This window comes from Theobroma umbraticum, unplaced genomic scaffold (genome assembly GCF_002168275.2).
Source record: "Theobroma umbraticum cultivar Fairchild unplaced genomic scaffold, ASM216827v3 scaffold_30.0, whole genome shotgun sequence".
NCBI lineage: Eukaryota > Viridiplantae > Streptophyta > Magnoliopsida > Malvales > Malvaceae > Theobroma > Theobroma umbraticum.
This window is the reverse complement of record NW_018397254.1, coordinates 11,179,840-11,205,999: the sequence shown is the minus strand read 5'-3', so window position 1 is coordinate 11,205,999 and position 26,160 is coordinate 11,179,840. Positions and strand designations below refer to the sequence as shown.

The window sequence follows — 26,160 nt, the reverse complement described above, 5'->3', positions numbered from 1 at the left end:
ACGTAAGACAGAAGAAACTGATACACTTTCCATTTTCATGAACAGATTCTCCAAGTTTCTCCCTGTATAAATCTTCACTCTCTTGCTTCTTTGAAAAGAAAGAGAAAGGTAGGGTTTCTTTGCAGTAACAACAGAATGCGCGGCTACACGTTCTACGCGAAGGTCTCGAGGGTTTTTCAGACATACCCCTCATTGTCTAAGCTTCTTGTTGTCTCTACCGTCGGGTATATCAAGTGATTTTGCATTTAGCATTCTTCTTTTGTGTTTTTTGTTGCTTTCCAGTTGTTTTGAGTTGTTGTATGGTTATGCTTTGTTGAATTTCTCTTTAATAGTAATATACTGAGATTCAGATGTTATAAACAAGACACATGGCCCCCCCTTCAAAGTTGATAAAGAAAGCTCTTCTTCTGTTGCTTTGCCTTAGTATACGTTAATGTTCTGCTTTGCTATTCGTTTCCAGTAGTATTGCATTCCTGTTTGTTCTTTTATAATTATTCTTTATGGCAAATGCTTGAAATTTTCTTTCTTTTGTAGTATATATTATTTTTGGGTATTCACATGAAATTAGTACTATACATATGATGAATGTATATTCTTTACTACGTATTGTTTTTGACTTGTATTCGACTGCAGTGGTGGTAGTCTACTGGCCTTCAGTGATGACAGGCCATTCCAAACAGTGTTGAATGATGCTGGTCAGAAACCTGAATGTAAGAAGAAGAAGGTGGTGGTGCTCGGCACTGGTTGGGCTGCCACCAGTTTTTTGAAAAATTTGAAAAGTGATTCCTATGAAGTTCAAGTCGTGTCACCCCGCAATTATTTTGCATTCACTCCTTTGTTACCGAGTGTGACTAGTGGAACAGTAGAAGCACGCAGCGTTGTTGAGCCGATTCGCAACATTGTCAGGAAGGTATGCATAAAAATTATATTGAGATAGAATTACTTTCTGTTTTTTCCTCTAAAGTACTGTTAGCGTACTGAATGCCTCATGGTAATTGCTTTTCTTTTTATGTCTCATGGCAGAGAGGTTACCAAATTGATTTCATGGAAGCTGAATGTCTTAAGATCGACGCAAGCAAGAAGATACTTCACTGCAAGTCTGCTCAAGTCACCAATTTAGGAGGCAAAGGAGAATTCATCATGGATTATGATATCTTAATCATAGCTGTGGGAGCTCAAGTAAATACATTTAATACCCCAGGTGTTTCAGAATATGCACACTTTCTCAAGGTAGTACAATACATGTAAATGTTTTTATTTAAAAAATTTCTCTGCTTGATGAAGATTAAGGCCTTGCTTCTTTGTTTTTTTAACCTAGAAAATATTTGTCAGAATTCTGGTTTACAGCTTAATTGGAAGCTGTTCTAAAACTATCCTAATAAAGATTGAATTCTTTTGTCATGTAGGAAGTGGAAGATGCTCAGAAGCTCCGCAACACAGTGATTGACTGTTTTGAAAGGGCAAGTCTTCCTAGTGTGAGTGATGAAGAGAGGAAGAGGATCTTGCATTTTGTTGTCGTTGGCGGTGGTCCAGTTGGTGTTGAGTTTGCTGCAGAGCTTCATGACATTGTAGTTCAGGATATATCTAAATTGTATCCTTCAGTCAGTAACCTCGCAAAAATTACACTTCTTGAAGCAGGCGATCATATCTTAAACATGTAAGATATCTAGAGAGCATTTCCAAAAGCATCTTGTTTGTTCCAATTTCTCCTGTTTTCTACTTTATGAATTCAAGTATTAACAGTTAGCCTTCTGGAACTTGGCTCTGGTGAGTCAGAACATCTCCTCTCATTTCAATTCGCATCTCCTCTCATTTCAATTCGCAGGTATGACAAGAGGATTTCTCAATTTGCTGAAACAAAGTTCCAAAGAGACGGTATCGATCTGAAGACAGGTTCAATGGTCACAAAAGTGTCGGAAAAGGATGTTTCCACTAAAGATAGAGCAACTGGCCAATGTAGTACTCTCCCATATGGATTGGTCGTCTGGTCAACTGGTATTGCACCTCGTCCAGTCATATTGGACTTCATGAAGCAAATTGGACAGGTTTAAATAGTACATTTTTTTTTTGTCTGAACTGATTTCAACCATTGATCAGGCCATTTCTTCTTCTTCTTTTGAAGATGATTTTAATGTTTTTTAATGTTGTGACCACAGGGTAGCAGGCGCGTTTTAGCAACAGATGAATGGCTGAGAGTTGAAGGATGCGATAATGTATATGCTCTGGGTGATTGTGCTACCATTAATCAACGAAAAGTCATGGTAAAATTTATGTCTACGTGACTAGTTTGCCACTTTTAAGTTAGTTTTGCTTGCTCGATAACTTGTGTTTCAATTTCATTGTTAACTTAGCATGTAGACTTGGTCTCGCTTCAGGCCTTTAACCTCAACTTGAACATGAATTTGGGTAGTATAATTATTTAACCATGAAAATCCTGTTGTTGATGAGATGCATTATTCGCGCGTTATCATAGAGAGATCTGCTATTAAGTTCTGTTATGTTGCTTGTTGTTGACAATTTACTAGGAGGATATATCGGCCATTTTTGGCCAGGCCAAAACGAATGATACTGGTCATTTGAATAAACAAGAATTCAGAGAAGTTATAGGAGACATCACAGAGAGGTACCCTCAAGTGGAGCTTTATTTGAAGAAGAGCAAAGTGAAAAACATGGTTGCTTTACTCGATAACTATGAAGGGGAAATTGACATTGAAAAATTTGAGAAAGCTCTCTCAGAAGTGGATACTCAGATGAAAAATCTTCCCGCAACAGCTCAGGTAAGTTGGTAGTTCATTTTCATTTTTCCGGGGAATTTGGTTCCATCATACAGTTTTAAACGTTGAGGTTTTTGAATACAATCTAGGTCGCTGCTCAACAAGGTGAGTACCTCGCGAAATGTTTCAATCGTATGGAGAAGTGCGAAATGTATCCTGAAGGTCCTCGCAGGTTCCGAACATCAGGCCAACATCGTTTTCATCCCTTCAGGTACAGCCTGAAATTATCTTGTTAATAGGCATTGAACATCTAAAAATCTTTCAAGCTTCAACTTCCGGCTACTTGTGCCGCTCCAGTTTGGAAGCTGGAGTGCAAAGCTGTAGGGGTGAAAAACCAGAAATTGCTGAAACGGAAAAATATGATTAAACTTATGTTGACCAATTTCAGGTATAAACATTTTGGGCAATTTGCTCCACTAGGAGGAGAACAAACTGCAGCTCAACTGCCGGGAGACTGGGTTTCAATTGGTCATAGCACCCAGTGGCTTTGGTATTCAGTCTATGCAAGGTAAATCTCATTTCAGCTTTGGTTGTTATTAGCTCATTATCAAATCCTGATGGTTGTTTCCACTCTCAGCAAGCTAGTCAGCTGGCGCACTAGGATGCTGGTGGTATCTGACTGGTTTAGACGGTACACATTTGGAAGGGACACCAGTCGAATCTGAGACAAGTTTCCATCTTAAGTTTTTCCTATATATTTAGATCTTGATTCCTCTAAATTTAATTTGCTATCATTTTTAATTTTGTTCTTTATATATATATATATATATATATATATATTGGGTATCAAATAGTGGATGTTAGTCTCATAATATTCGAAGAGAATCCATTCAATCCATAGTTCTTGTTCTGCTCCGGATATGGATGTCTCGTGGCTCTTTTATTGTGATAACGCCTTTTTCTGTCTCACTTGCCAGCATTTCATAGGATATAATATTTCTTCAGAGAACTTTTAAGTTTTAATCAAAATTTTACACAAATTTATTAATATAAAAAATAAATAATCTGTCTTAAAAATTATTATTTGTTGGACATATAAATTCAATTTTTAAAATTTCATTAATTTACTGCTATGATAATATTTTTTGAATAATTTTACTTTTCATTAATTTCAAACATTATACAATATATAAATTTTAATTTTATATTTTTGAAAAAATTTTCTATTAAAAAAATCTTCACCCTCAAACAAGCGACACTCCCATAATCGATCGGCCACCTCTCAGTCGAATCTGGTCATACATGGCCAAATCCAGTCAGATCTTTGACCACGCTCCTCTGGCCTAGGGAGCACCATGGGAGCACTTGACGGTGCTCCCCAAGCCAGGGGAGCTGATCGAGCGATCCCATGGCTTGAGGAACACTTGACAATGCTCCCATGGTTTAGGGAGCACTTGACGGTGCTCTCAGGTTAGGGGAGCACCGTTAAGGAGCCAAGGAGCACCAGGTCGATGCTCTCTTGGCTTGGGGAGCGCGATCTGGTGTTTCTTTGAGAAAATTTAGTCGAATTTGACATTTCACTGTCAGATCCAACCACCGAATAACCGATCTATATTCGTTGACCGACTTGAGAAAAAGAGGGTGAAGAAAGAAAAAAAACATTTTAACCATTTCATGTTTAAATAGTAACATCGTTTATTCATTTGAAGTGAAATATCTATTTTTAAAATTAATAAACCTACTTGTAATAATAGTTAATAGTTAAACATGTTGAGTATTTTACTCTATTTCTTACAAAAAAAAATTACTGCTTTAGAGAGTGAAGGATCTCACCGGCCATTTGTTTTCCTCCTGGTATTCTAGCATCGTCGTCCCAAGTATTTTGCCCCTTTTATTCTGTTGCCAGACTACTCTACGTTGGAGTACATGGGCATTTACCAAAAACAGTGTTATACAATCTCTGAAAAACTAGGGACTCTTACCACCATGTCAGAAAAATTGTGAATGTTACATGATGCGTTTGTGTCCTCTTTAGACGAGTCCACCTTGTTTCTTGATCCAAAATAAAAGCATCAAGGCACAAAGCTCACTCAATACAAGGAGGAAGGTTGGCACACCATTGAGGGTCATTACAGATACTATGTTTTTACACCACATAAAATGCATAGATGAAGCTTGGTTAAATCCATTCGGGTCAAATGATACACAACTTGTATAGTGAAATGCCAAAGTATGTTGCTTGAAGTATAATACAAAGGTAATGGATATTGTCACAAGCACACTACTCAGAAATCTCAAACCTATGAGGCTGACAATGCTTTTCCAATGTCACAAGCACACTACGTTGAATTTAATTCATGTTGGCAATCGGCGAACTGTCAACTGATTTGTATTAGAAGATATACAAATGCTATGCACAATAGGGTCCGCTTATTTGCACTACATATTTTCCATGGTTGAGGCTCGGCCTTTGACTTTGCTGGCCTCTGCTTCTCATGTCAAGAGTACACCTAAAAGGAAAACAACATATCATTAACATAGTTGAAGATAAATCTTGCACACCAGTCATGTTATGGCAATCACATCTGAAAGCATAAATCTTGCACAACAAATGCAATTTATCAATCATCTAACATAAATCACATGTTACATTACAAATTTACAGGGATGGCACCAAAAACAATCTTATATGAACATGCTAAACTTATACTGAAGCATTGTTAACAAAGGGGCAAAAAAACATTGGATAGCAGAACAGACATACCAGTATCAGTAGTAATGTGTGAGGGAACATCCATGACATATTCCTACTCTTGCATCGAGCCAAGCTCAAGTACTCCAGACAACACTAAAAAACTCTTACAGAGGTTAACCCTGGATCAAGTACATCACTACCTGCGTTTTTGTTTAAAATTCTCTGTAGCAGCTATATCTGAAAGGGATGATGACTTCATCTCCTCTGAAAAAGATATTACCAAATCCACCTTCCCCACTTTCTTCAAAATGCAGATTAGAGATCGATATATGTAAACTGATGGATAGATCTGCCTCTGCTTCATCTCACTGAAGAGTCTTAAAGCTTCATTAATGTTTCCTGATCGACCAAAAATCTCAATCATTGCTCTATAAGTAAGCAAATCAGGTTCAACTCCAGTATCACTCATTTCTCTGAAAAACACTAAGCACATATCTAACCTCCCAAGCTTCCTCAAATTGTTCAATATCGTATTGTAAGTAATGATATCTGGAACCAAGCCAGCTTCCTTCATAGAGGCAAACTCATGGACCATTTCATCCACCCGACCAGCACGACCTAAGATATCCAAAATAATATTATATGTTATCACATCAGGCTTGCATCCAAAACTCTTGATCTGATTAAATACCAAAAGAGCCTTTTCTATCTGCCTGCATTCAGCAAAGGCAAGGATGATTCGGTTTATAACTGTTGTGCTACTCGGGAAAGCCAATTCCGATACTTGTTTGACAAATCTAATCAATGCTGTACAGTCATTAGCCTTCACAAAAGACCTTGCAAGGTTAAGATAACAAGTTGAGCTCAAGGGTCCATGAAACACCAATAAATCTTTGAATATCTGAAACGAAAGGACAATCTCATTTCTTTCAGCGGCTGCAGCCAAAAGGGTATTATATGCGTCGGCGATGAAGATATTTTTATCTCTCAAGGATTGCAGTAATCTGATAGCCATTGAAAGATTTCCAGCTTTGCACAGCTTATGAACATAAGCATTACAGGTTTTCCCGCTTGACTTTGGCATGTTTTCACATGTAGCCAGAATTTGATTCAAGACTTCATCTGTTACTTCCTCTTCATCTGGGGCAGCCTGAGTTGCAAGCAATTTATAATTTCCGACGATTTTACTTACAGTGGGGTAAAGAAGGCAAATGCAAGGAAATCCAACTGGTATGGATGTAATATAGTTCTGGGATTAGAAGCATGGCCATCAATTACATGCTAAACATATGAAAAATATAAGAAATTAATCAATCCAAACCACATATTTAACTCAATCCACGGGTTAAAAAAATAACAAAGAAATTTGTAGGAACGCAGCTTCTGTTTAACAAACAAAAAAAAAATCCAATTCCTGCCTTATATCAATTTCTACTCAAAAGTAGGCGCTATTACTTGTTGATGATAAAAAGAAATGGATGCGTTTTGACTTACATCGTGAGGATAATGCCCACGCTTCCCCCAACCTGGAATCAAACTGGAATAGGAATTGAAAGTGCCTTTGCATCGAAGGAGAAGCTTGAAGCACCTTGTGGTAGCTACCATTGATATATTAAAACCTCAAAAGGAATCCATAAACCAATTTATTGCTTTAAATTTCCTAAGGAATGGAGTTTCAGCAATCTTGAGGCGTTATAGAGGTTTAATGTTAGGGTTTAACGCTGGGCAAAAGGCCGCGGTGTTTAGTGCCGGGCGACAACGCCCAAAGGAAATTCATTTTTTTAGTAGGACGATTTGGTTTTCTTTGTTTTTTCCTCTCTTTTTTTTCTTCTTTCCTGCCCTTTCCCTTTGTCTTTTATTCTTTCTTTTTTTTAATTTCCCCACATTTTCATTCCTTTTCTTCGTGAGCGCGGGGAGGACATTCGTTTTACTCCTGGTCCTAGAGAGCAGTTGGTTCCAGAAAAGTAAATAATAATTTCCGTAATAGGAATGGTAAAATTATATTAAGCATCATGCTAAAAAAATTTATAATTTATAATTTTTTTATTTTTTAATTAAATTTTTATATTTTATTTTAAATTAAATAACTTTTTTTAATTAATAATTAATTAATTATTATTAATTAAAATATCACTTATCATTTTATGTTTTGATCTAGTATTGATGTTGAAAATAAAAAATATTATATTATCATATTAAATTAATATATTATATTAATTTTAATATAATCTGTAAATATATCACATCATCATCAATTATAATATATTAACTTATCATTTCAACGTCATATACTATAAAATAATAAATTATATTTTAACTAAGTTAATAATTAATTATAAAAATTTATTTAATTTAAAATAAAAATATATAACTTATTTAACTTAGAAAGGTTTGATTGAATATAATAAAAATGTAAAAGTTTCTTTGACTTTTTTTAAATAGTTTATGAACTTTTTTAGATATTATATCATTAGATTATAATATTTAATTATAAAAAAAAGTTAAATTATGTAATTAGTCTCTATATTCTACAAAAAAAATATAGATTTAGTTTTTATACAATAATTTGTATAAATTGAGTTTTTGTACTTGATCATTTTACTAATTTCAATCCTTAATTTTAATATCGTTAAATTTTACCATTACATATGTTGATGTAACATTTTGACCAAGTTAACATAACATTATTTGAGGTGATGTGGCATTGATTATGTGCTAATATGACAGTTGCTGGATTTATGCTGATGTGGCATTTACTGACATGGAAAAATATTGAGTTTAAAAAAAATAAAAACACCTTAACCATAAATGGAATGAGATTAACATAAAAATTAAGAAAAAAGAACAAGAAAAGTTACCAATTGAAGAAATAGAATCAAAATAAGGAGAGCTTGTTTGGTTTTGAATATGGAATTGAAAAACATGAAAAATAATGTGCTTTAAAGGTTAATGGGCTTTCTTTTATAAGATTCAATTTTTGGATCTGCATTTTTCCTTTGAAGATTTTAACTGGTGTTGCAAACCAAACGCAATCAAGACAACTAGGTAAGCTTCTTAGCTTGATCAATTAAATCTAAATGAGTCTCTTTGTGCCAGAAAGTGAGCTTGATTTTAACATGGTTAGGAGATAAAAGATGATTTTCTATTACGATGTCTTAGTGGTGAGATATTAGGAGATATAGAAGGAGAGGAACCATAACTCCTTGATCTAGAGGACGAAAACCTTGATTTGCCTTTATATGGAGGGCCTTGATCATCTATTCGAGAATCAAGACGACCTCACTTATGACTAAAACTTTGAATAGAATTGTGACTCTGATTATGAATTAGGCTGCGAGAAACAATTTTACTTTGACGTTGATCATTTATAGGCTTTCATTACTATGTGTTTAGTTCAATTGGAAATAAAATAGAAGTTTTGAAAGAAAAAAAAAATGATGTTTCAACATAAAATAATGGTTGTAAGGTTTCTATTAATTTTGTTAATTTAGTAATTACCACATTAGCAATTGTCACACTAACATTTGTCATATCAACATTTTTTGGTTACATTAACATGATCATGTTACATCAGCACATAATTAACGTTACATTAACAAAAAGTGTCACATCAATTTGGTTAAAATACTATGTTAACAAACTTAACTATAAAATTTAATATTATTAGAACTAGAGATTAAAATTAACAAAATGAAAAAATATAAAAATTCAATTTACATAAATTATTATACATGAAATAAATCCATATATTTTTTTTGTAAAGTATTGTATAATTTAACTTAAAAAATACTAAACGTATCCTAACTTTTTTTCTTAAATTTTTCTAAAAAGAATATGCATTGAATTCTTAACTTATTCTATTAAAACCTTTCCAGTTGGAAAAATTATTCAAAAAAAAAAACTTTATAACTAAAAAGATAATAAAGAAACATCTCCTTATGTTGTGATATTGTTAGACGTGGTTAACCTCAGGCAAATGTCTAGAGAAGAAATATATCTTACACCTTTAGCTTGCACAAGCTAATGGCAATGATCTTTTAGTCTCTTGCTATTTCATTCTTTTAACTTTCTTGGTTAAGAATATAACTAATTGATGATTAATCTTGGGTGGTAAAATCTGAAACAAATGGTTCGTAAAATTTGCAGACAATCATGGCAGGTTCAGACAAATTCAAGTGGGGACGAAATAAGTGGCCTGACAGAGTGATGGAATTACAAGTGAAGTTGAGATATTTACTTCTTAATCTCCACACTAGTAGCAATGTCATTTCATGGTGGCAATGGCTCCAGAACAGAACATAATCATCAGTGTCAGAATTCAAGGACATGCATGTTCCTTAATTCCATAACAAAGCAGAGCACAGGCGCAAACTGCAAACAACATCATTTTTCCTTCCTCTCCATCCCAGTTTCTTTACATCAACTTTTCTGTCCCGTTTCCAAACATTGGAAAGGGATCCTTTTCACCCTGGAAGGGATGAGTCCTTTGATATTCAAACATCGAGTTGTTTGTAGTTTCCCCTTTTAATTTCTTCATGTTTTTTTCTCACTTATCAACCTCAAGATTACTTAACAGAAAAAATCTCGAAATTTTTTCTTGAAAAAATAGTAGTAGAAGATTATAAAGAGGAAAGTGGGTATGAATCAGTTTATTTATCAAGGTAAAAGAGACAGAAAGAAATTATGTTGATGATTAACAATTAGCATCAGAGAATCTTTTTTCATTTTAGAAGAAGTACTAACTAGTCTTGATTCACTTACTCAACAGTTAATGGGAATAGAAAAATAGATCATAATTAGAGAGGAAGATAAAAATGCTACTCATCTGCTTGGATAGAAAAAAGGCAAGGCAAAAGTAAAATCTCCAACTCCTTCAGGGAAAACATAAATCATGCTTTATCTATCTAAGGTGAATATCTGGCTTATAACACCAAAGCCGTTTATTTATGCAAGAAAGAAAGATATTCCTGAATTTGGTAAGGAATCCTGAAAAATACGTGCAGAAGAATAGCCAACTGGTAGGATAGTTGTCAATATGAAAAGGAATTATTATATTTACTTTCACCTATCAACTGTTGTTACAAAGAAAGAAAAAAAAATTATCTTCACCCGAAAGCAAGAGAAAAGCTTATCTTATTATTCCATACTAGAGAGCGTAAAAGCTTAATCAAGCGCTTACATATGTGAATTAAGCGAACATAAAACCATTCTTAACCCATAACAAGAGTTATGGTATGATTCACAACCCCAAAACCCCCGGACTCTGTAGCTTGAAAAAGTCAAGAAGAAAATTAACAAATGAATCAATCTTCCTCTCCATCCCCTTCTGCAAAACTCAGAGCCTGACAAACAGAGTCCTCTGCTTCTTCCTCCATACAGAAGTACGATTTCCTTCCCATCAATTCAGCCACTCTTTTTGCTGGACCTGAATCACGAGGACTTTTACCCAAAAATCTGACAGTCCTAATCTTCGGTAGCACATTGTTCATCTTATTATCTGGCTCCGGAGATACCTCCTCCGTTTCACACTTGAAAACTACCACTTCACTGGGAATTTCCCACTTCTTCTTCACTCTGCTCTCACTCTTCTGATTCTTGCAGGAATCCACTAGCCGTTCCTGCGAAACACGCTTCTTCTCATGCCTGTTGCTTTCCTCCTTACCATTTTCTGGTAAAGACCGCTTTCGAGCATCGTTCACGCTGAAATTCCCATTGCTTTGATTGGCAATCTGATTGTAGCGGCTCGCTACTACCCTTCCAGGTTTCACTGGTTTCTTTGCTGTTACCGATTTTTCTCCATCTTTGAACAGTCTTTTTGGCTGAATTGTAGCGAGAACCCCATCCTCTTTCTTAACAGCCCTTGTACACCCTGCCGTGGTTGCAGCTGGCTTAGGAGCTTCAACCTTAGAAGTTTTACGTGATCTAGGGCTAACGCTCAAGCTCTTCCCTCTCTCTCTTGTAACCTTCCCTTCATCAATACCTTGAAGCTTAAAGAAACAGGATTTCCGGCGACTCTGTATTGACTGAATAGGGGTGGTGATTTCCTGCTTCGTCAATTGCCTCGATTTCATAGCAGAGAAAATCTCCGTTGGACCTAAACTAACCCCTCTTCGACTCATTTTTGTTTTAGCACTTGACAACAATGGATCTTCAATCTTTTTTCCCATCTCCAAATTCCCGATGCGCTGTTTTTGCTCCATGAATTTAGCAGGCACTATTCTTCCTCTCATCGCAATACTTCTCGCATTGTACTCAGCTTTTTCGAGACGAAGAGATTCAAGTTTCGATGACAAACGAGAGATCTCCTTCTCAATCTCTTCAATCTCCATATCAATCTTTTTCTCATCGTGCTTTTTCTCTTCTTCTTTCCTGACTCCACTCTTCAGTTTCGATGACAAAGGCTCGACAAAAATACCCTTCAGCGCCTGCTCTTTGGAGTTACCAATAACATTCTTGGAACAAAGAGGCTTAACAAGGGAAGCGGAAGATTTAAAAGAAACAGGGGACTTTAGCCAAAGGGGGCTCTGATTTTCTTTGCTGCCATCAGATTCTAGTGACTGATTCACCGACCCAGATTCAAGATTGCCCCAAGAAGCCTTGATGGCGCTGGTATCTTCAGACTCTCCATTGTCAAAAGCCGCATTGTTCCAAACCTGGAGCTCCTGCACATTAAACGGATCTGGGTATTGAAGAATACTCATCTTTGTACACTTTGAATCAAGAATTCCTGAAAAAAGGAATAAACAACAACAAATTTGAGTGTTAAAAGAATTACGCAGAAATGTATGTATTTTTTTGCTAATCTCTGGAGGATATTGGTAAGAGAGAAAAAGAGAGATAAATGCATTGAGGGAATTTCGTTTTCTTGGGAGAGCTATATGACCGTTGGGCAAAAGTAGACGTTAGAGGGGGATTGTTGGTGAAATCTGAGCCGTTAGATCCTAAACTGCTCCTGCAGACGCTTCGATTTGATTTAAAGGTTAGTGGTAAAAAGAAAGGAAATTGAGTGTATTGGCATTTGACAAATTGTTACGAGGGTCTCAGTACGACCTTATCCTTAATGATCACCACTTTTTTGGGTCCACAGGGCGCGCTTCTTCTCCTCCCTGGGCCGCTCCATGGCCCATGATGGTTCAGAACCGGCTAGATGAGTCATACGACATCGTTTGACCTTAGCAAGCCAATTATCAAAATGGAGTTTCACTGAAACAAAGCTGTTAAAATATCCGGCAACTTTACCGGTTGATTGCCTCTCCTATGCAATCAGGTGCTCTTTTCTTCTAAATGGAAAATGCGCAACTAAATTTCAATTAGCATTCTTTGGCAAAAATAAAAAAGCTTTCAATTAGTATTAGCATTACTTTGATTTATTTGCAGTTTACTTGAGAATTTCATCTCTATGAAAGTAAAGATTTCATGTTCCGTTTTTCTGCAATCGCGAAACCTAATTGTTTCTAATCATACTTCCTCTTAATTTTGGAATCATCATGGCAGTCCGTCGAGGGACGGCTCGCGAGGAAATCAACGGCGGGGCAGGGTGGGTGACGGTGAAGGATGGATCAAGGGAGACAAGTGTTTGCAGTAGATCTTCTAGAGAGATATGCGGCGAAAGGCCGCGGTGTGATTACGTGTATGGCGGCTGGAAATGATGTGATTGTGTTGGGAACAAGTAAAGGTTGGGTTATCAGACACGATTTTGGGGTGGGAGATTCGTATGGTATCTTCTTGTAGCCTTACCTTTTTTGCTTTACTTGATTTCTCTTGTATAGGTTAATTCACTTTCTGTAAAATTAATCATGTCAATTTTTAGTTCTCAGCTAAATAGAGTGCTAATTTTCGAAATGCCTGGCTAGTTTTAAATCTGATTTTCAATCCTTGTTGGTTAAGTAATTACCTTAAAGTTGAATTGAACTTGAACTCATTGATATAAGGTGTTTGATTGAGCTTCTTACTTAAGGCATCAAGTTGAGTTATGGCAGTTGAGAGGTTAACAGCCGAGTTATTGTTTCTTTATGATATTATGGAAGCATTTTTGTAATTTTGCTTGTCTATTTGGAATCTTAGATTTTGATCTCTCTGCGGGCCGAACTGGGGAGCAATCCATCCATAGAGTTTTTGTTGATCCTGGGGGCAGCCATTGTATTGCTACTGTTGTTGGCAGTGGAGGTGCTGATACAGTCTACACTCATGCAAAGTGGAACAAGCCACGCGTATTAAGCAGATTGAAAGGGGTAGTTGTCAATGCTGTTGCCTGGAATAGGCAACAGATAACTGAAGGTAATTTAACTTTTGGCCGTTGCTTATTTGATAATACCAAGCTTTGTGTGTATTGATTTAGTTATGTTGTTGTGTACTTTTATGTAAATTTTTTTTCTAATGCAGCTTCTACAAGGGAAGTCATTCTTGGTACAGACAATGGCCAACTCTATGAAATTGCAGTAGATGAGAAGGACAAGAGGGAGAAGTATATGAAGCCTTTATTTGAATTAGCAGAACTTCCAGAAGCTATCATGGGTTTGCAGGTATTCCTTTTTGTGCCTTTCTTTTGGGAATGAGCTTTAAATTTTCTGTTGTTTCGTCTTTTTGAGAACCCTTTGTACTGATGTAGATGTTCTTTTGGGAAAGCAACTAGACCATCCTCTTTCTTTAGCCAAAAGTAAAAAGAATAAAAAAACAATGAAGAAGAAAGCCTTGTTTGGATGGATACAGTTGTAATTTGCCTGTGCTTATTTGTCTGTACAACTGTGCATGATATGTCTTCTGTTGCCAGTATTGTTTTACGCTACACAATTTATGTTTGATAATAAACTAGTTGGAACATGTTGCTATGTATGTAGATTCTTATCTCCTATGTTGATAATATCAGAGGAATCATTGGTTCATGAAACTGGCCTGGAAACAGCATTCACATTAACCTGTTCTTTCTTCTTAATTAATGACAGTGTGGCTTTGTACAGATGGGAATAGCTATCTTAAGCTTCTTTCTTCGTAATAATTGGCATTGTGGCTTTGTACAGATGGAAACAGCTATCTTAAGCAATGGAACTAGATATTATGTGATGGCTGTTACTCCCACAAGACTTTATTCTTTCACTGGAATTGGATCACTAGAGGTAAGATAAGCTCCAATGCCTTTTCCCCCTGTTTTGGGAGTTTTAAAGTGATTGGCTATAAAGGAACATGTTAATATGTGTGCTGCGCTATTTGGCTGTTGTGCAACTGCTTCTTTCTTTCTTTACACACACATCCACGTAAATGTATGATCCAGTGCCCTTAAGCCATAACTTAATTGGCACATTAAAATGCCAGCTTCCTTTTTTCCCAGCTAGTGCTTATGCATTTAAATTAGACCCCTCTCCTGGGGACTGAAAGACAGTATGCCTTTGTTTTTTGGTGGGTGGTGGCGAAGGTGGTTGAAGGGAGGAGAGGGGAGGGGATGTGTTCTGTTAGTTTTTTCCCATGAATCCTTCTTTTCCATTGTGGTGCTTAAGTTACTTGTCTTTAAGGTCATATCCTAATATTGATGGTTCTTGAGGATTTATAGATTGAGGTCCCTTTTGTCCTTTTTGTTTATTTATTAATCGGTTGAGCCAGATTCTCTTCATCTCTGGAATGTCTATACAGTCACTTAGATGTGCCTTTTTTTTTTCATTTTTCTTTTTTTGCAATCTAGGTATAACAAAACTTCTCATCTAAGTGCCAACTGTGTGCATAAATTTTATTGTTTTCCTAAATTTGTTCTCACTTTGAAGTTCTCTTCCCACGATTTGCATAGCCTTCTGTCTAGCTTGGTGCATTATATTGTGGAAACGTACCTTTTTTTTTAATTTAATATTTTTTGCATGCTAGACTGTTTTTACTGGCTACTTCGATCATGCTGTGCATTTCATGGAACTTTCCTGGTGAAATACCAAACATGCAACTGTGTGCATAAATTTTATTATTTTCCTGATTTTTTCTCACTCTGAAGTTCTCTTCTCATGATTTGCATAGCCATCTGTCTAGATTGGTGCATTACATTGTGGAAAGGTACCTTTTTTTTTTTCTAATTTAAAGTTTTTTGCATGCTAGACTGTTTTTGCCAGCTACTTAGATCGTGCTGTGCGTTTCATGGAACTTCCTGGTGAAATACCAAACAGGCAAGTGTTCTTTTTCATGATTATATTTTGTAATTTGAACTACTCATAAGAGAGAACAGAGCCTTGTGTTAGCAGAACTTATGTAATGACTTGTTGTGCTTATTCTTTTTGGGTAACATAATCATTGTTGCTTATTGGTTGAGAATTACTATCTCCCTCTTCTAGTAAATAAATATAAAATTATGGTGCTTTCTGAGTGAGAATTTGCTGCTGCTATTGTATCCTCTCAGTGAACTGCATTTCTTTATCAAGCAAAGGAGAGCTGTTCATTTTGCATGGCTTTCTGGAGCTGGTATATACCATGGTGGCCTGAATTTTGGAGCACAGCATAGGTAAAGAATTAAATCCTTAACTTTTTCTTCTTTTGTTAACCATCTGTTTACGTTCTTTCTTTTGTTACTTTATTTTCTTGCCTTTTCAAAAATTAAATTCATATTTATACTTAAATTGCTGCTTTGCTTTTGATTTTGTTTTAGGTTGTATTTCACTTACATTTATAATGCATTGGAACTAGTTGTTATATCTGATGAAATTCCATACGAGTGTTCACTCACCATCGGTTGTTATGGATATTTTGATCTAGCTCTCCAGATGGTGATGAGAACTTTGTGGAGAACAAGGCTCTCCTGGACTACACAAAGTTGTCTAATGGTGCGGATGTAGTCAAACCCAGTTCCATGGCAGTGTCTGAATTTCATTTCTTGCTTCTTATTGGAAATAAGGTTAAGGTGTGTTGTGATAAACACTTGTGTTTTATTTAACTTCTGAAGTTGTCCATTGGAAAGGTTCTGAATTCAGTTACATCTACCTTGGAAATGGGTTTTCTTATGAGTATGAGAGACTTATTTCTAAGAGCCCCCTTTTATTTTATTTTTGGAGGATCTTGGGATTAGTTTTGTTGGTGTTTATGCAGGATTGTTTAGATTTGCCCTTTTCCTGTTCTTTTAGCTTTTACAGTCATGTGCTATGTTCTTTAAATGCTACATAGGTTGTAAACAGAATCAGTGAGCAAATCATAGAGGAACTTCAGTTTGATCAGGCATCAGACTCTAATTCAAGAGGGATTATTGGACTGTCTAGTGATGCAACTGCAGGGTTGTTCTATGCATTTGACCAAAACTCTATTTTTCAGGTTTGTATCTTACAATTGATTTTATCTACTGTTTTGGTCCAGACTGTACAAGACTAATTTTCTCTGGCTTCTGGATTGAAAACATTTTTTAGGTTTCTGTGAATGATGAAGGACGAGATATGTGGAAGGTCTATCTAGATATGAAGGAGTATGCTGCAGCATTAGCAAATTCTCGTGACCCGCTCCAGAGAGACCACGTATATTTAGTTCAGGTCCTGTCTGGCTGACTTCTTGTCTTTCAAGTAATAGGTGTTTTGGTTATAGTGTAGTTTCATAACACAAAACTTACATGAGCTCATCTTAATTTTATATGTCTGGAACTTTGTTTATGCAGGCTGAAGCTGCATTCACCTCCAGGGACTTCCTCAGGGCAGCATCTTTTTATGCAAAAGTGAATTTCCTGTTTCTTGACTTTGTTTTATTATGTATTTAATTTATTATCTGAAATCATCCATTCTCTGTTAATGTTGTAGACCCACATAGGGTGGAGTGTGTGTGTGTGTTTTCCATGTAAAGGAAAAAATTATAACTGATGTGGGTGGTTTGCAGATTAACTATATACTATCATTTGAGGAGATCACTTTGAAGTTTATTAGTGTCAGCGAACAGGTAAGTGCTGTATCTTACCTCTTCTTTTTAGTTTTGAATTGATAACTTTACATGTCTTTTATATTTGTGAAGATGTACAAACTTAATCTAGTTGGTTTTCACTTTTATTTTTACCATATCATGTTTGCTGCTGCCAGAGGCAGGAATTTCCTTTGGGGTTAATGGTAGAAGTATAAATATGCTGAACTGAGGATCTTTATTCTTTTATATGACAACTGTTTATGTTTTGTCTGCTGACTTAACAATTATCGTTAATCTATATGCCTGTGCCTAAAACAAAACTAAAAACATAGCATCTCTAGATTCAAGTTTTTCAGTGTGTTATGCAGGGTGACATTACGTCATCATACACACATACACTCAAACATGCTTGAGTTTATTGTTTTGACCAACACTCAGCATTTGGCTTATTAGACATACATTGACAAATTAAGGTCAAAGTTGAAGATTGGTCCCTGTCGTATATCTATTTTAAGGATTTAGTTCCTCTACCACAATTTCAGGGAATTAAATCTTTATAATTTAATCAAATGTCAGATTGAAGGCAATTGTTAATATGTGACTTTTCAATCATTAAATTAGGTGATATGGTATAATCTTGGTCTTGTGTTATGACACGTGGACTTTTTTGCCAACTGGCTACATATTCTGGGCCGCCTAAAAATCTCTCTTTTTTTAATTTTCCAGCTGGCTACATACTTTCTTTTATCAGGTTTTCTATTTTATTTATAAATTATTTAATATGTAATCAGTAAAGAAAAAGTCAAAATAATCAACTGGAACAGAGTGTTCAAATGGCGAAAAAAGTCCACGTGGCTAAAGTAATGCCACATTAACAAATTTAACGGTTGAATATTCACACCATTAACAGTTGTCCTCTGTACAACATTTAACAAAAGTATAGGGATTTAATTTGCTTAAACTATGGTACAGGGACTAAATTGTTAATATTGATAAGAGCAGGGACCAATCTTAGACTTCAACAACAAATTTAATATGTGCTTTGGCTACAGGATGCTTTGAGAACCTTCTTATTGCGGAAGCTTGACAATCTGGCAAAGGATGACAAATGCCAAATAACGATGATCTCCACATGGGCAACGGAACTGTACTTGGACAAGGTTTTAATGTTTTCCATGCATGACTAATAGATATATCATCTAGCTATCTTCATTTTTTCTTTCTTTTCCTTCTATGACATGCTAGTTGCTTTACAAAACTGAAACATGTGATTAGCAACAGGTTAGAATGGCATGATACTAAGGTTGTAACATGATGCTTCTTACATCATCAGACTTGTTTTTGAGTGCTTTTCTTGCCCATTCCTATATGTTAATAGATAATAGCTACATGAGATAAGTGTGCAATATAAATGTTTTTTCTTTGTTGCTTCCTACACATACATGAGATAAGTGCCCAATATAAATATTGTTTCTTTGTCTGCTTTTGCCCCCTTTTTTTGTTCCACCTTTAGGTCGTTTACCATCTTCATGCTCTTCCAGCTATATGCAAGGCAAATAAAAAGTAAATGTTTGCCATTGTTATTTTGTTCTGAACCTGATGAGTAGTAGGCATAAAAAGTTGGACGCAACTTTCGAATGCATCTGTTTTTTGGGAAATCGACACTGTACATTATTTGCCATTTGGATTGCACTGTTTTAAGAGGATTAATTTCTCTCTTCATGCAAGAAAGTCATGTAGTGGTAGTTGATAACTTACCATTTGGAATCTATAATGCCAAATTTTGTATTCCAACATTTTAGATAAATCGGCTTCTTTTAGAAGATGACACAGCTTTGGAGAATCGCAATTCAGAATATCAGTCAATCATTAGAGAGTTTCGTGCTTTCCTTAGTGACTGCAAAGATGTATTGGATGAGGTGACTACAATGAGACTTCTAGAGAGGTAATAATCTTGTGATTTGTAAATTATTTGTTATTCTCTTCTAATTGTCAACATTATTGTTGTAAGTAATCTTTCATGGTTTTATAACGTTATGTCTCACATTTGTTCTGTCTTATTGGTTATAGATATAATTCTAAAAGATTGTTATCATAGGAAGATACCGGTCCTTCCACTCAATACTTTGGAAGGAGTTCTTCACCTCTGGACTTCCATTCATCAGTTGATGTTTATCTTGTGTCAAAATATAGGACTGGTGGTAGCATGAATATTTAACAGCATTGACTCTTGTAAAGCACAATATACCTGAAGGTTAATCTCCCTATTTGGTCAATAATAACTTTGGGTTACTTCTTGGGTACTATCACATAAAAGGCTTTCTTGCGTAAGGATGGATTCTTGGTATCATAAACTCCATAAGTCAAGAGAAGTGAAAAATTTATTTGTTTCTTTTATGAAGTGGAATTGCAACCCCTGCATTTCATGAGAATCGTGGGATTTGCAAGGAATTTAATTCTAGTGCATTGTGACAGATGAGCAACAGAAAATATACCAATTCTCAGGAGTTGACAGCTATTCTTGCGTTGCTGATGGTTAGACCCATAATGAGATGATTGTGTCTGGACTCTGGAGAAGAGGCCTTGTCTTTTGCTTAAATAATCAGAATACATGTCTGCTTTACTTGCTGCAGTCTCAAGTTGACATATTAGTTTTGAAACATTACCATGCTTATGTTGACTCTTTATTGGGTTCTTTAGTCAGTTAACCCTTTAGAATTGAAGCATTAACAACAATAATATGTTCTTTTGCAAATTTCTGCAGCTACGGGAGGGTTGAAGAATTAGTATATTTTGCCAGTCTGAAGCAACAATATGAAATTGTTGTTCACCACTATATTCAGGTACTATCATATTTTCTATTATTGTCATTGGCACCTATTGCTTCTTTTCCTCATGCCACTTGATCTAGAATTCATCTTTCCTGATGCTGCCATGTTTTTGTTTTTATTTATTTGTTTATTTTGTTATTTTTCGGGGACTCTTAATGCTTTAAATTTCCGGACATTCTGCTCATAAAGCTTTTTGTGGTTTTGTTTGTGCAAAGTCTTAAGTTTATGATTGGTAGTTTGCTTTTGCTATGGAAACCTTTCATTTGCTCTTCTTAATTCCAATGGATAATAGACTTATTGTCCTTCATTTTTTTTTTCTACCGGTGGCTTAATAAGTAACAGAAAAAAGGAGCTAACATGGTATACATATTAGTCATTTATGGTTAAGATTAAAAAGAGAGGCTTTGTGTACTTTTATAAACAAGATACGCGTTAGATTTTTTTTACTTTGTTATTCCATTTTTTGTTTGACACTTACAGCTGTTCTACCTTTTCCTTTAGCAAGGAGAAGCAAAGAAGGCATTGGAAGTGCTTCGGAAACCTGTTGTTCCAATAGATCTTCAGGTACACATCAGGTTCCCAAATATTCTTGCCATCACATGCTGTTTGTTGCTTAGCAGGTCCTTGTAATATTTTCTTCATTTTTCATATCAGTGAATTCCTCTTTTGGTTTTGTCTATAAGCTAGTTGATCTTTTATCTTTGTAATAGAATACAGCCTATCATTTCTAGTTCATACTTACTCAATGCAAAAAACGTTATTGCTCTTAATTTGCAGTACAAATTTGCCCCCGATCTTATTACTCTTGACGCGTATGAGACTGTGGAGTCATGGATGGCCTCAAACAGCCTGAACCCAAGGAAACTTATTCCTGCAATGATGCGTTATTCAAGTGAACCTCATGCGAAGTACTGGTCTTCCCATATTTGCTTTTTCAATCATTTGTTTCTTCTATGGATTCTGAATGACTTCCTACCACAACTTTGTGCAACATGCAGGAATGAAACCCATGAAGTAATCAAATACTTGGAATTCTGTGTTCACCGTTTGCATAATGAGGATCCAGGAATCCACAACTTATTGCTCTCTTTGTATGCTAAACAGGTTGAGTTGTTTACTTTAATATTTAGAAGCTTTAATCCTTAAAGTGTATAGTTGTTTGCACATGAGGGGGTGTGTTTGTAGACCAAAAATCTTTTTTGACCCTTATCTAAGAACTTGAGCAATTGACTGGTCTTGAAAGCTTAAAACCAGCAATGATTTCAAACTATGTCTTATTTGTTTCATTTAGTACATACATTTACTGTAAGGTTGAGGATATTGTTTGCCTTGTCTTCTTCTTTATTTCCTGATTTTCCTTTTATATTATATCTAGGAAGATGATAGCGCCCTTTTGCATTTCCTACAATGCAAATTTGGAAAAGGACAAGAGAATGGGCCTGATTTCTTCTATGATCCCAAGTATGCTCTGCGCCTCTGCCTCAAGGAAAAACGAATGCGTGCCTGTGTTCATATATACAGTATGATGTCAATGCATGAGGAGGCTGTTGCTCTTGCTCTCCAGGTAATGTCTTTGCAAATGCCTCTAACAATGCCTTGCTTTATAACAATTCTTTCATGCCATTTCTATTGGAACTTGTGTAATTGTTGTGCGGATTTGGATTTAGAGCAATATGGTACACTGATGAAATTAATTCTGGAATTAGGCACATTGGCTTACATTAATACTCATATATGTAAAGCATCTCTCTCTCTCTCTCTCTCTCACATTTCTTTGGACTTTTTGGGTATGGATTATTATTGTTATCATTATCTACCTGTGTTTTATTTTCAAAAAAAAAAAAAAATTCTTTAAATTCATGATGATTAGAAGTTGGCTCATCCTGTTAGCAATGGTTTTTCATGTGCAAATCCTTAGTTTAAATTCCTCTAATGCGGGCTTCCAATAAATCCCTTTGTTAAGTACAGCTTGCTGTCAATTTTGAAGGTGTGGACTATAAAGGACAACGTGTGGACTGTTCAGTTAGGGCCATCTTTGCATGCCTTTGTGAGATTCACTCAGACCTGTATGACTAGATGAGATAGTCCTGTTCAACTATCATTGAATTGTGCTTTTTAAAATAGATGTTGGCAGCTAGTTAGATCTGTCATCTGTCTGTATGATGTATGATAGTGGTATCTTTTCTCAAATATAATTTTTCAGGATTTTGCATTAAATTAATGTGTATGCTATTTTTGGTTGCTCTAGGTTGATCCAGAGCTTGCAATGGCTGAAGCCGACAAGGTTGAAGATGATGAAGACTTGAGAAAGAAGCTTTGGCTAATGGTTGCTAAGCATGTTATTGAGCAGGAAAAGGGTACTAAAAGGGAGAATATAAGAAAGGCAATAGCATTTCTCAAGGAAACAGATGGCCTATTAAAGATCGAGGACATATTGCCATTCTTTCCTGACTTTGCCCTTATTGATGACTTCAAGGTAGGATTTTAGCATGTTGAGTTGCCCATGCTTATATCCTTCAAGAGATGATATTATTCTGAAATACCTCTCTCTCTCTCTCTCTCTCTCTCTTTGCACACACGCAAGCACCCGCTTTTGGCTACTCATATATAAATTTTAAAATTTGAACCTGAGGGTCTTTATGGAATACTGTTATTATTATTTTGATATGAGAAATTCTGTAAGGATGTTAGTCAATTCCTCCAAGTCCAAGTATTTATTCTGCATCTATACCTTCCATTAAATTTTGCTCTTCTATTGTATGTATGTAGGAGGCAATTTGCTCCTCACTGGAGGATTACAACAAGCAAATTGAGCAACTTAAGGAGGAGATGAATGATGCTACACATGGTGCTGACAACATTAGAAATGATATTAGTGCACTAGCTCAAAGATATGCTTTGATTGATCGTGATGAGGAATGTGGGGTACTATTCATCCTGAATTCTGATGTTCGGTACCATTGACAAGTTTATTTCTTGGGTTTATTTTTAATGGATTATGGAGCTAAACCATTCATACTTGATTTAGTTTGCTGTGGGATTCTCTGTGTAGTTCTGCAAGAACTCACAGAGTTTTACCCACTCCATGGAGACAACTTGCCTTGCTTTAACCATTATATCTGGCTCCAGCACAGACTTTGAGAACCAGTGAAAATTAATTTTATTGAAAATTGCTTGGCTCTGGCTGATATTTTAATTTATTTTGGTGTTGGCCATATTATAGAAAAACTCCCATTGCTTTCTTCTATGTTACTTTCCTCAACCTATGAATTTATAGCTTTTGATTAGGCAACTTCTCTCTGAATTGTCAGATCTGTAGACGTAAAATCTTGGCTGTTGGTGGGGATTATAGAATGACTCGTGGTTATACAGCTGTAGGACCAATGGCTCCTTTCTATGTCTTTCCATGTGGACATGCCTTTCATGCCCACTGCCTGATTGCTCATGTGACACGTTGCACCAATGAATCTCAAGTGAGTTGTTTGCATATCATTCTTTCAGTTCTCATATGTTTATGTTGCACATGTTTATGCGTTGGCTGAAAGATCAGTATTTCTGGTTATTATATTTCTTGTTGGCCTTGGTAAACGTTTTGATGAGATTTGGGGTAGCAATCAATCTTAAAACTTAAATATGTGTGGCAGGCAGAATATATACTGGATTTGCAGAAGCAACTAACTTTACTTGGTAGCGAAGCCAGGAGGGAATCTAATGGTGGTATCACAGATGAATCCATAACCAGCATGAACCCTGCAGACAAGGTATCATTTCCCTTCCTATTGTTCATCTTTGGTGTCACTTCCATTTAACTTCACTTGAATCTATGGCTTTGGTGTTTGCTGGAAATTCATCCACTAGGTTGCCTTAGTAGACGACAAAAACTCACTAGTTTAATTGACATTTCTCGTTTGATTGGTGGGCAGCTCCGATCACAGCTAGATGATGCAGTGGCCAGTGAATGCCCATTTTGCGGTGAGTTAATAATCCGTGAAATCTCTTTGCCTTTTATTTTGGCGGAGGAAGCCCAGCAGGTTACTTCGTGGGAGATAAAGCAACAAAACCTTGGAAACCAAAGAAGCATTTCTTTGCCTATATAATTAGATTATGGGTGTTCTTGGATGTGTGCCTGTGTATCTGCAAGGAGCCGTTGTAGGGCCAATTATATAGTTTTGTCGTCTCTCTTATTTTCAATGCCTTCTTGCGTCAGTTGAGTCTCGAAGAATGGTGCCTATTCATGAATGTAATTGTGTAATTTGTGTGTTTTTATTTTTTTTGTAATTTTTGCCCCTGCATTCTTCTTCTTTTGGGCTACAAGTACTTTTCCCTCTATTTGATCGGGGAATTGGCTTTCTCTGTAGCAATGTAATCAGGCAATGATTACAATGTTTGTAATTTATCATCAAAGACAATGTTCCAATAATTTCCATGTGTTAGGTTTGGGCATCCTTGTTGAACTCCTTTTATCTTAAAACCAGCCATCCTTGGTCAGTAGAGTGAGTGGATTGTAAGTATCCAAAATATATCCCAGCTTCACGCATGGCAGCCAACGAATGATTTTATGCATGACTGAAGGAATGATGTCCGTGAGCCATATGACTTGGAGTGAAGACATACTTTGCAAAACTTGCCTTACCAATCAGTTCAAGTTTTCTTGCGCAGCTGATGGCTTATTTGATGTGCATGTTTACCCACGGTAAGCCTAAGATTTGGTCACATTGAACAATCATGTCTACTTGATATTTTCTCTTATAAATAAATTTTCTCAAACTTATCAGGTAAATTTGTCTGTTCCTTTCTTTTATTCTTTTTCCTGTTCTCTAAAACAAAGGGGAAAATGAAATAGCCGCGTGCTTGACTGAAAGCGTCGACTTCTCTTTGTAATGGATCTCTGCAAACGTTGAGTCTTTCGTTGGAAGAGAAGGTTTGGTATGGAACAGATTCTCTTAGGGAATAAGGGGGGAAAGAAGGCATGAGATAATGCCTAGTAAGAAATGAAACAGTATAGTTATTCAATTCCTACTTCGAATTTATGCTAGTTTAATTCCTTGGTATCTTCGGTTAATTCAAGTATTGGGTGTTATTGCAGCAGATTTGAGGTGCCTGCCCAAATTGAAAACCTACTCAAAAACTGATTAGACCTTACAATCAAAAGAGTAGATAATTGATAGCAAAAAAAATTTACAAGTGTTTGTTTCATTTGATACCCTAAAATCCATTCATCCCCAAAAGCTGAGCATCGAAATTTACATCCCCAACAATACCCTTTTGTCCTCTGTACAACTTCCGCATTTACAGCTTCCACACCCTTTCCTCTACAGTAATTTTCCCTCTTTTCGTTGTTGGAGGGGTAGGACGTGAAGAGGGGAAAAACCAAAACAAAAGATAGAGAAGTCTACTCTAGTCTTATCCTTGGCCCCAGCAATTAAGATACATGACTCGCCGGATCGACTCATCGGCTTGAGCATCAAGGTTCCCCACCATCCCGGAGATATCGGAGCCGATCATCCCGGAAACAGGCCGTAGGTCAGATGAGTCCCCACCGAAGAGCCTCCCCTGGCCCCGTTGGAGAAACTTGACGCCTGATTTCCATTTTTGACCTTGGTTTTCGCCGTGGCCTTGCACCACTGCCATGCTCGTCGCCATCCACACTCTGTTCAGGTAACTCATTCTCTCGACTCTTCCGCTTCGGTCCTTGGATTTAAGTATGAGCTTCTTTAAAATAAAGAGTAGGGAGCAGGTAGAAAGAGTGGGGCTCTATTTATAGAGGAGTAGAGGAAGAGTAGTATTACGAAACCGGAAGGCTGTTTTTGTGAAAGAGTGGTTTTTTGCTGCTTTTTTCTGCTTTATTGTTGGTGGGGTCTAAACGATATTTTCATCACGATAAAATACACAACTTCTCTCTCGCGCCTTTTCTTCTTAAGTCTCAACGTGGTATTTGGTAGGGATTGCTAGCGTGATCGTATGAGATGATCCCTTTTTTCTCCACAATTAACTAGAGGGAGGAAATTCAGACCACATCTATTATTTATCCAAATTAAATATAATTTGTGTAAAATAATTGGATTTAATTAATTTATTG

General features: G+C 36.1%; 5 protein-coding genes across 7 annotated transcripts; 2 read left to right on the top strand and 3 right to left on the bottom strand.

Annotated features, from left to right (window-relative positions):
- The first annotated feature begins 135 nt into the window (after positions 1–135).
- LOC110428043 (external alternative NAD(P)H-ubiquinone oxidoreductase B4, mitochondrial-like) lies at positions 136–3,490 on the top strand. Its single transcript, XM_021443718.1, has 10 exons — positions 136–224; positions 634–910; positions 1,024–1,230; positions 1,407–1,657; positions 1,826–2,045; positions 2,157–2,261; positions 2,526–2,777; positions 2,864–2,985; positions 3,163–3,282; positions 3,352–3,490. The coding sequence occupies exons 1-10, from the start codon at positions 136–138 to the stop codon at positions 3,437–3,439; spliced, it is 1,731 nt and encodes a 576-aa protein (XP_021299393.1). The 3' UTR covers positions 3,440–3,490.
- A 1,367-nt stretch (positions 3,491–4,857) lies between these two features.
- On the bottom strand, positions 4,858–7,260 carry LOC110416743 (Tetratricopeptide repeat (TPR)-like superfamily protein). Of its 3 annotated transcripts, none has more exons than XM_021428812.1 (3): positions 6,904–7,260; positions 5,479–6,658; positions 4,858–5,224 (listed from the first exon to the last, which is right to left on the bottom strand). In XM_021428812.1, exons 1-2 carry the CDS (start codon positions 7,012–7,014, stop codon positions 5,606–5,608), a joined length of 1,164 nt encoding a protein of 387 aa, XP_021284487.1. In that variant the 5' UTR covers positions 7,015–7,260; the 3' UTR covers positions 4,858–5,224; positions 5,479–5,605. The 3 variants fall into 3 exon arrangements, with proteins under 3 accessions (XP_021284487.1, XP_021284495.1, XP_089640470.1); XM_021428820.1 differs by having other exon boundaries at positions 5,479–6,636; XM_089784344.1 differs by having other exon boundaries at positions 5,479–6,559.
- Positions 7,261–10,439: 3,179 nt separating this feature from the next.
- On the bottom strand, positions 10,440–12,374 carry LOC110416114 (uncharacterized). The gene has a single exon (XM_021427998.2). It carries the CDS (start codon positions 12,108–12,110, stop codon positions 10,713–10,715), a length of 1,398 nt encoding a protein of 465 aa, XP_021283673.1. The 5' UTR covers positions 12,111–12,374; the 3' UTR covers positions 10,440–10,712.
- A 204-nt stretch (positions 12,375–12,578) lies between these two features.
- On the top strand, positions 12,579–24,535 carry LOC110416026 (zinc ion binding protein). The gene is made up of 24 exons (XM_021427888.1): positions 12,579–12,676; positions 12,904–13,126; positions 13,474–13,686; positions 13,792–13,931; positions 14,427–14,522; positions 15,481–15,548; positions 15,779–15,880; positions 16,132–16,276; positions 16,537–16,680; positions 16,773–16,892; positions 17,015–17,071; positions 17,230–17,289; positions 18,303–18,410; positions 19,053–19,195; positions 20,015–20,093; positions 20,583–20,645; positions 20,859–20,989; positions 21,080–21,185; positions 21,457–21,645; positions 22,330–22,557; positions 22,851–23,006; positions 23,393–23,554; positions 23,726–23,842; positions 24,005–24,535. The coding sequence occupies exons 2-24, from the start codon at positions 12,964–12,966 to the stop codon at positions 24,176–24,178; spliced, it is 2,964 nt and encodes a 987-aa protein (XP_021283563.1). The 5' UTR covers positions 12,579–12,676; positions 12,904–12,963; the 3' UTR covers positions 24,179–24,535.
- A 678-nt stretch (positions 24,536–25,213) lies between these two features.
- Positions 25,214–25,820, bottom strand: LOC110416191 (Wound-responsive family protein). The gene has a single exon (XM_021428121.2). It carries the CDS (start codon positions 25,746–25,748, stop codon positions 25,485–25,487), a length of 264 nt encoding a protein of 87 aa, XP_021283796.1. The 5' UTR covers positions 25,749–25,820; the 3' UTR covers positions 25,214–25,484.
- Between the last annotated feature and the right edge of the window lie 340 nt (positions 25,821–26,160).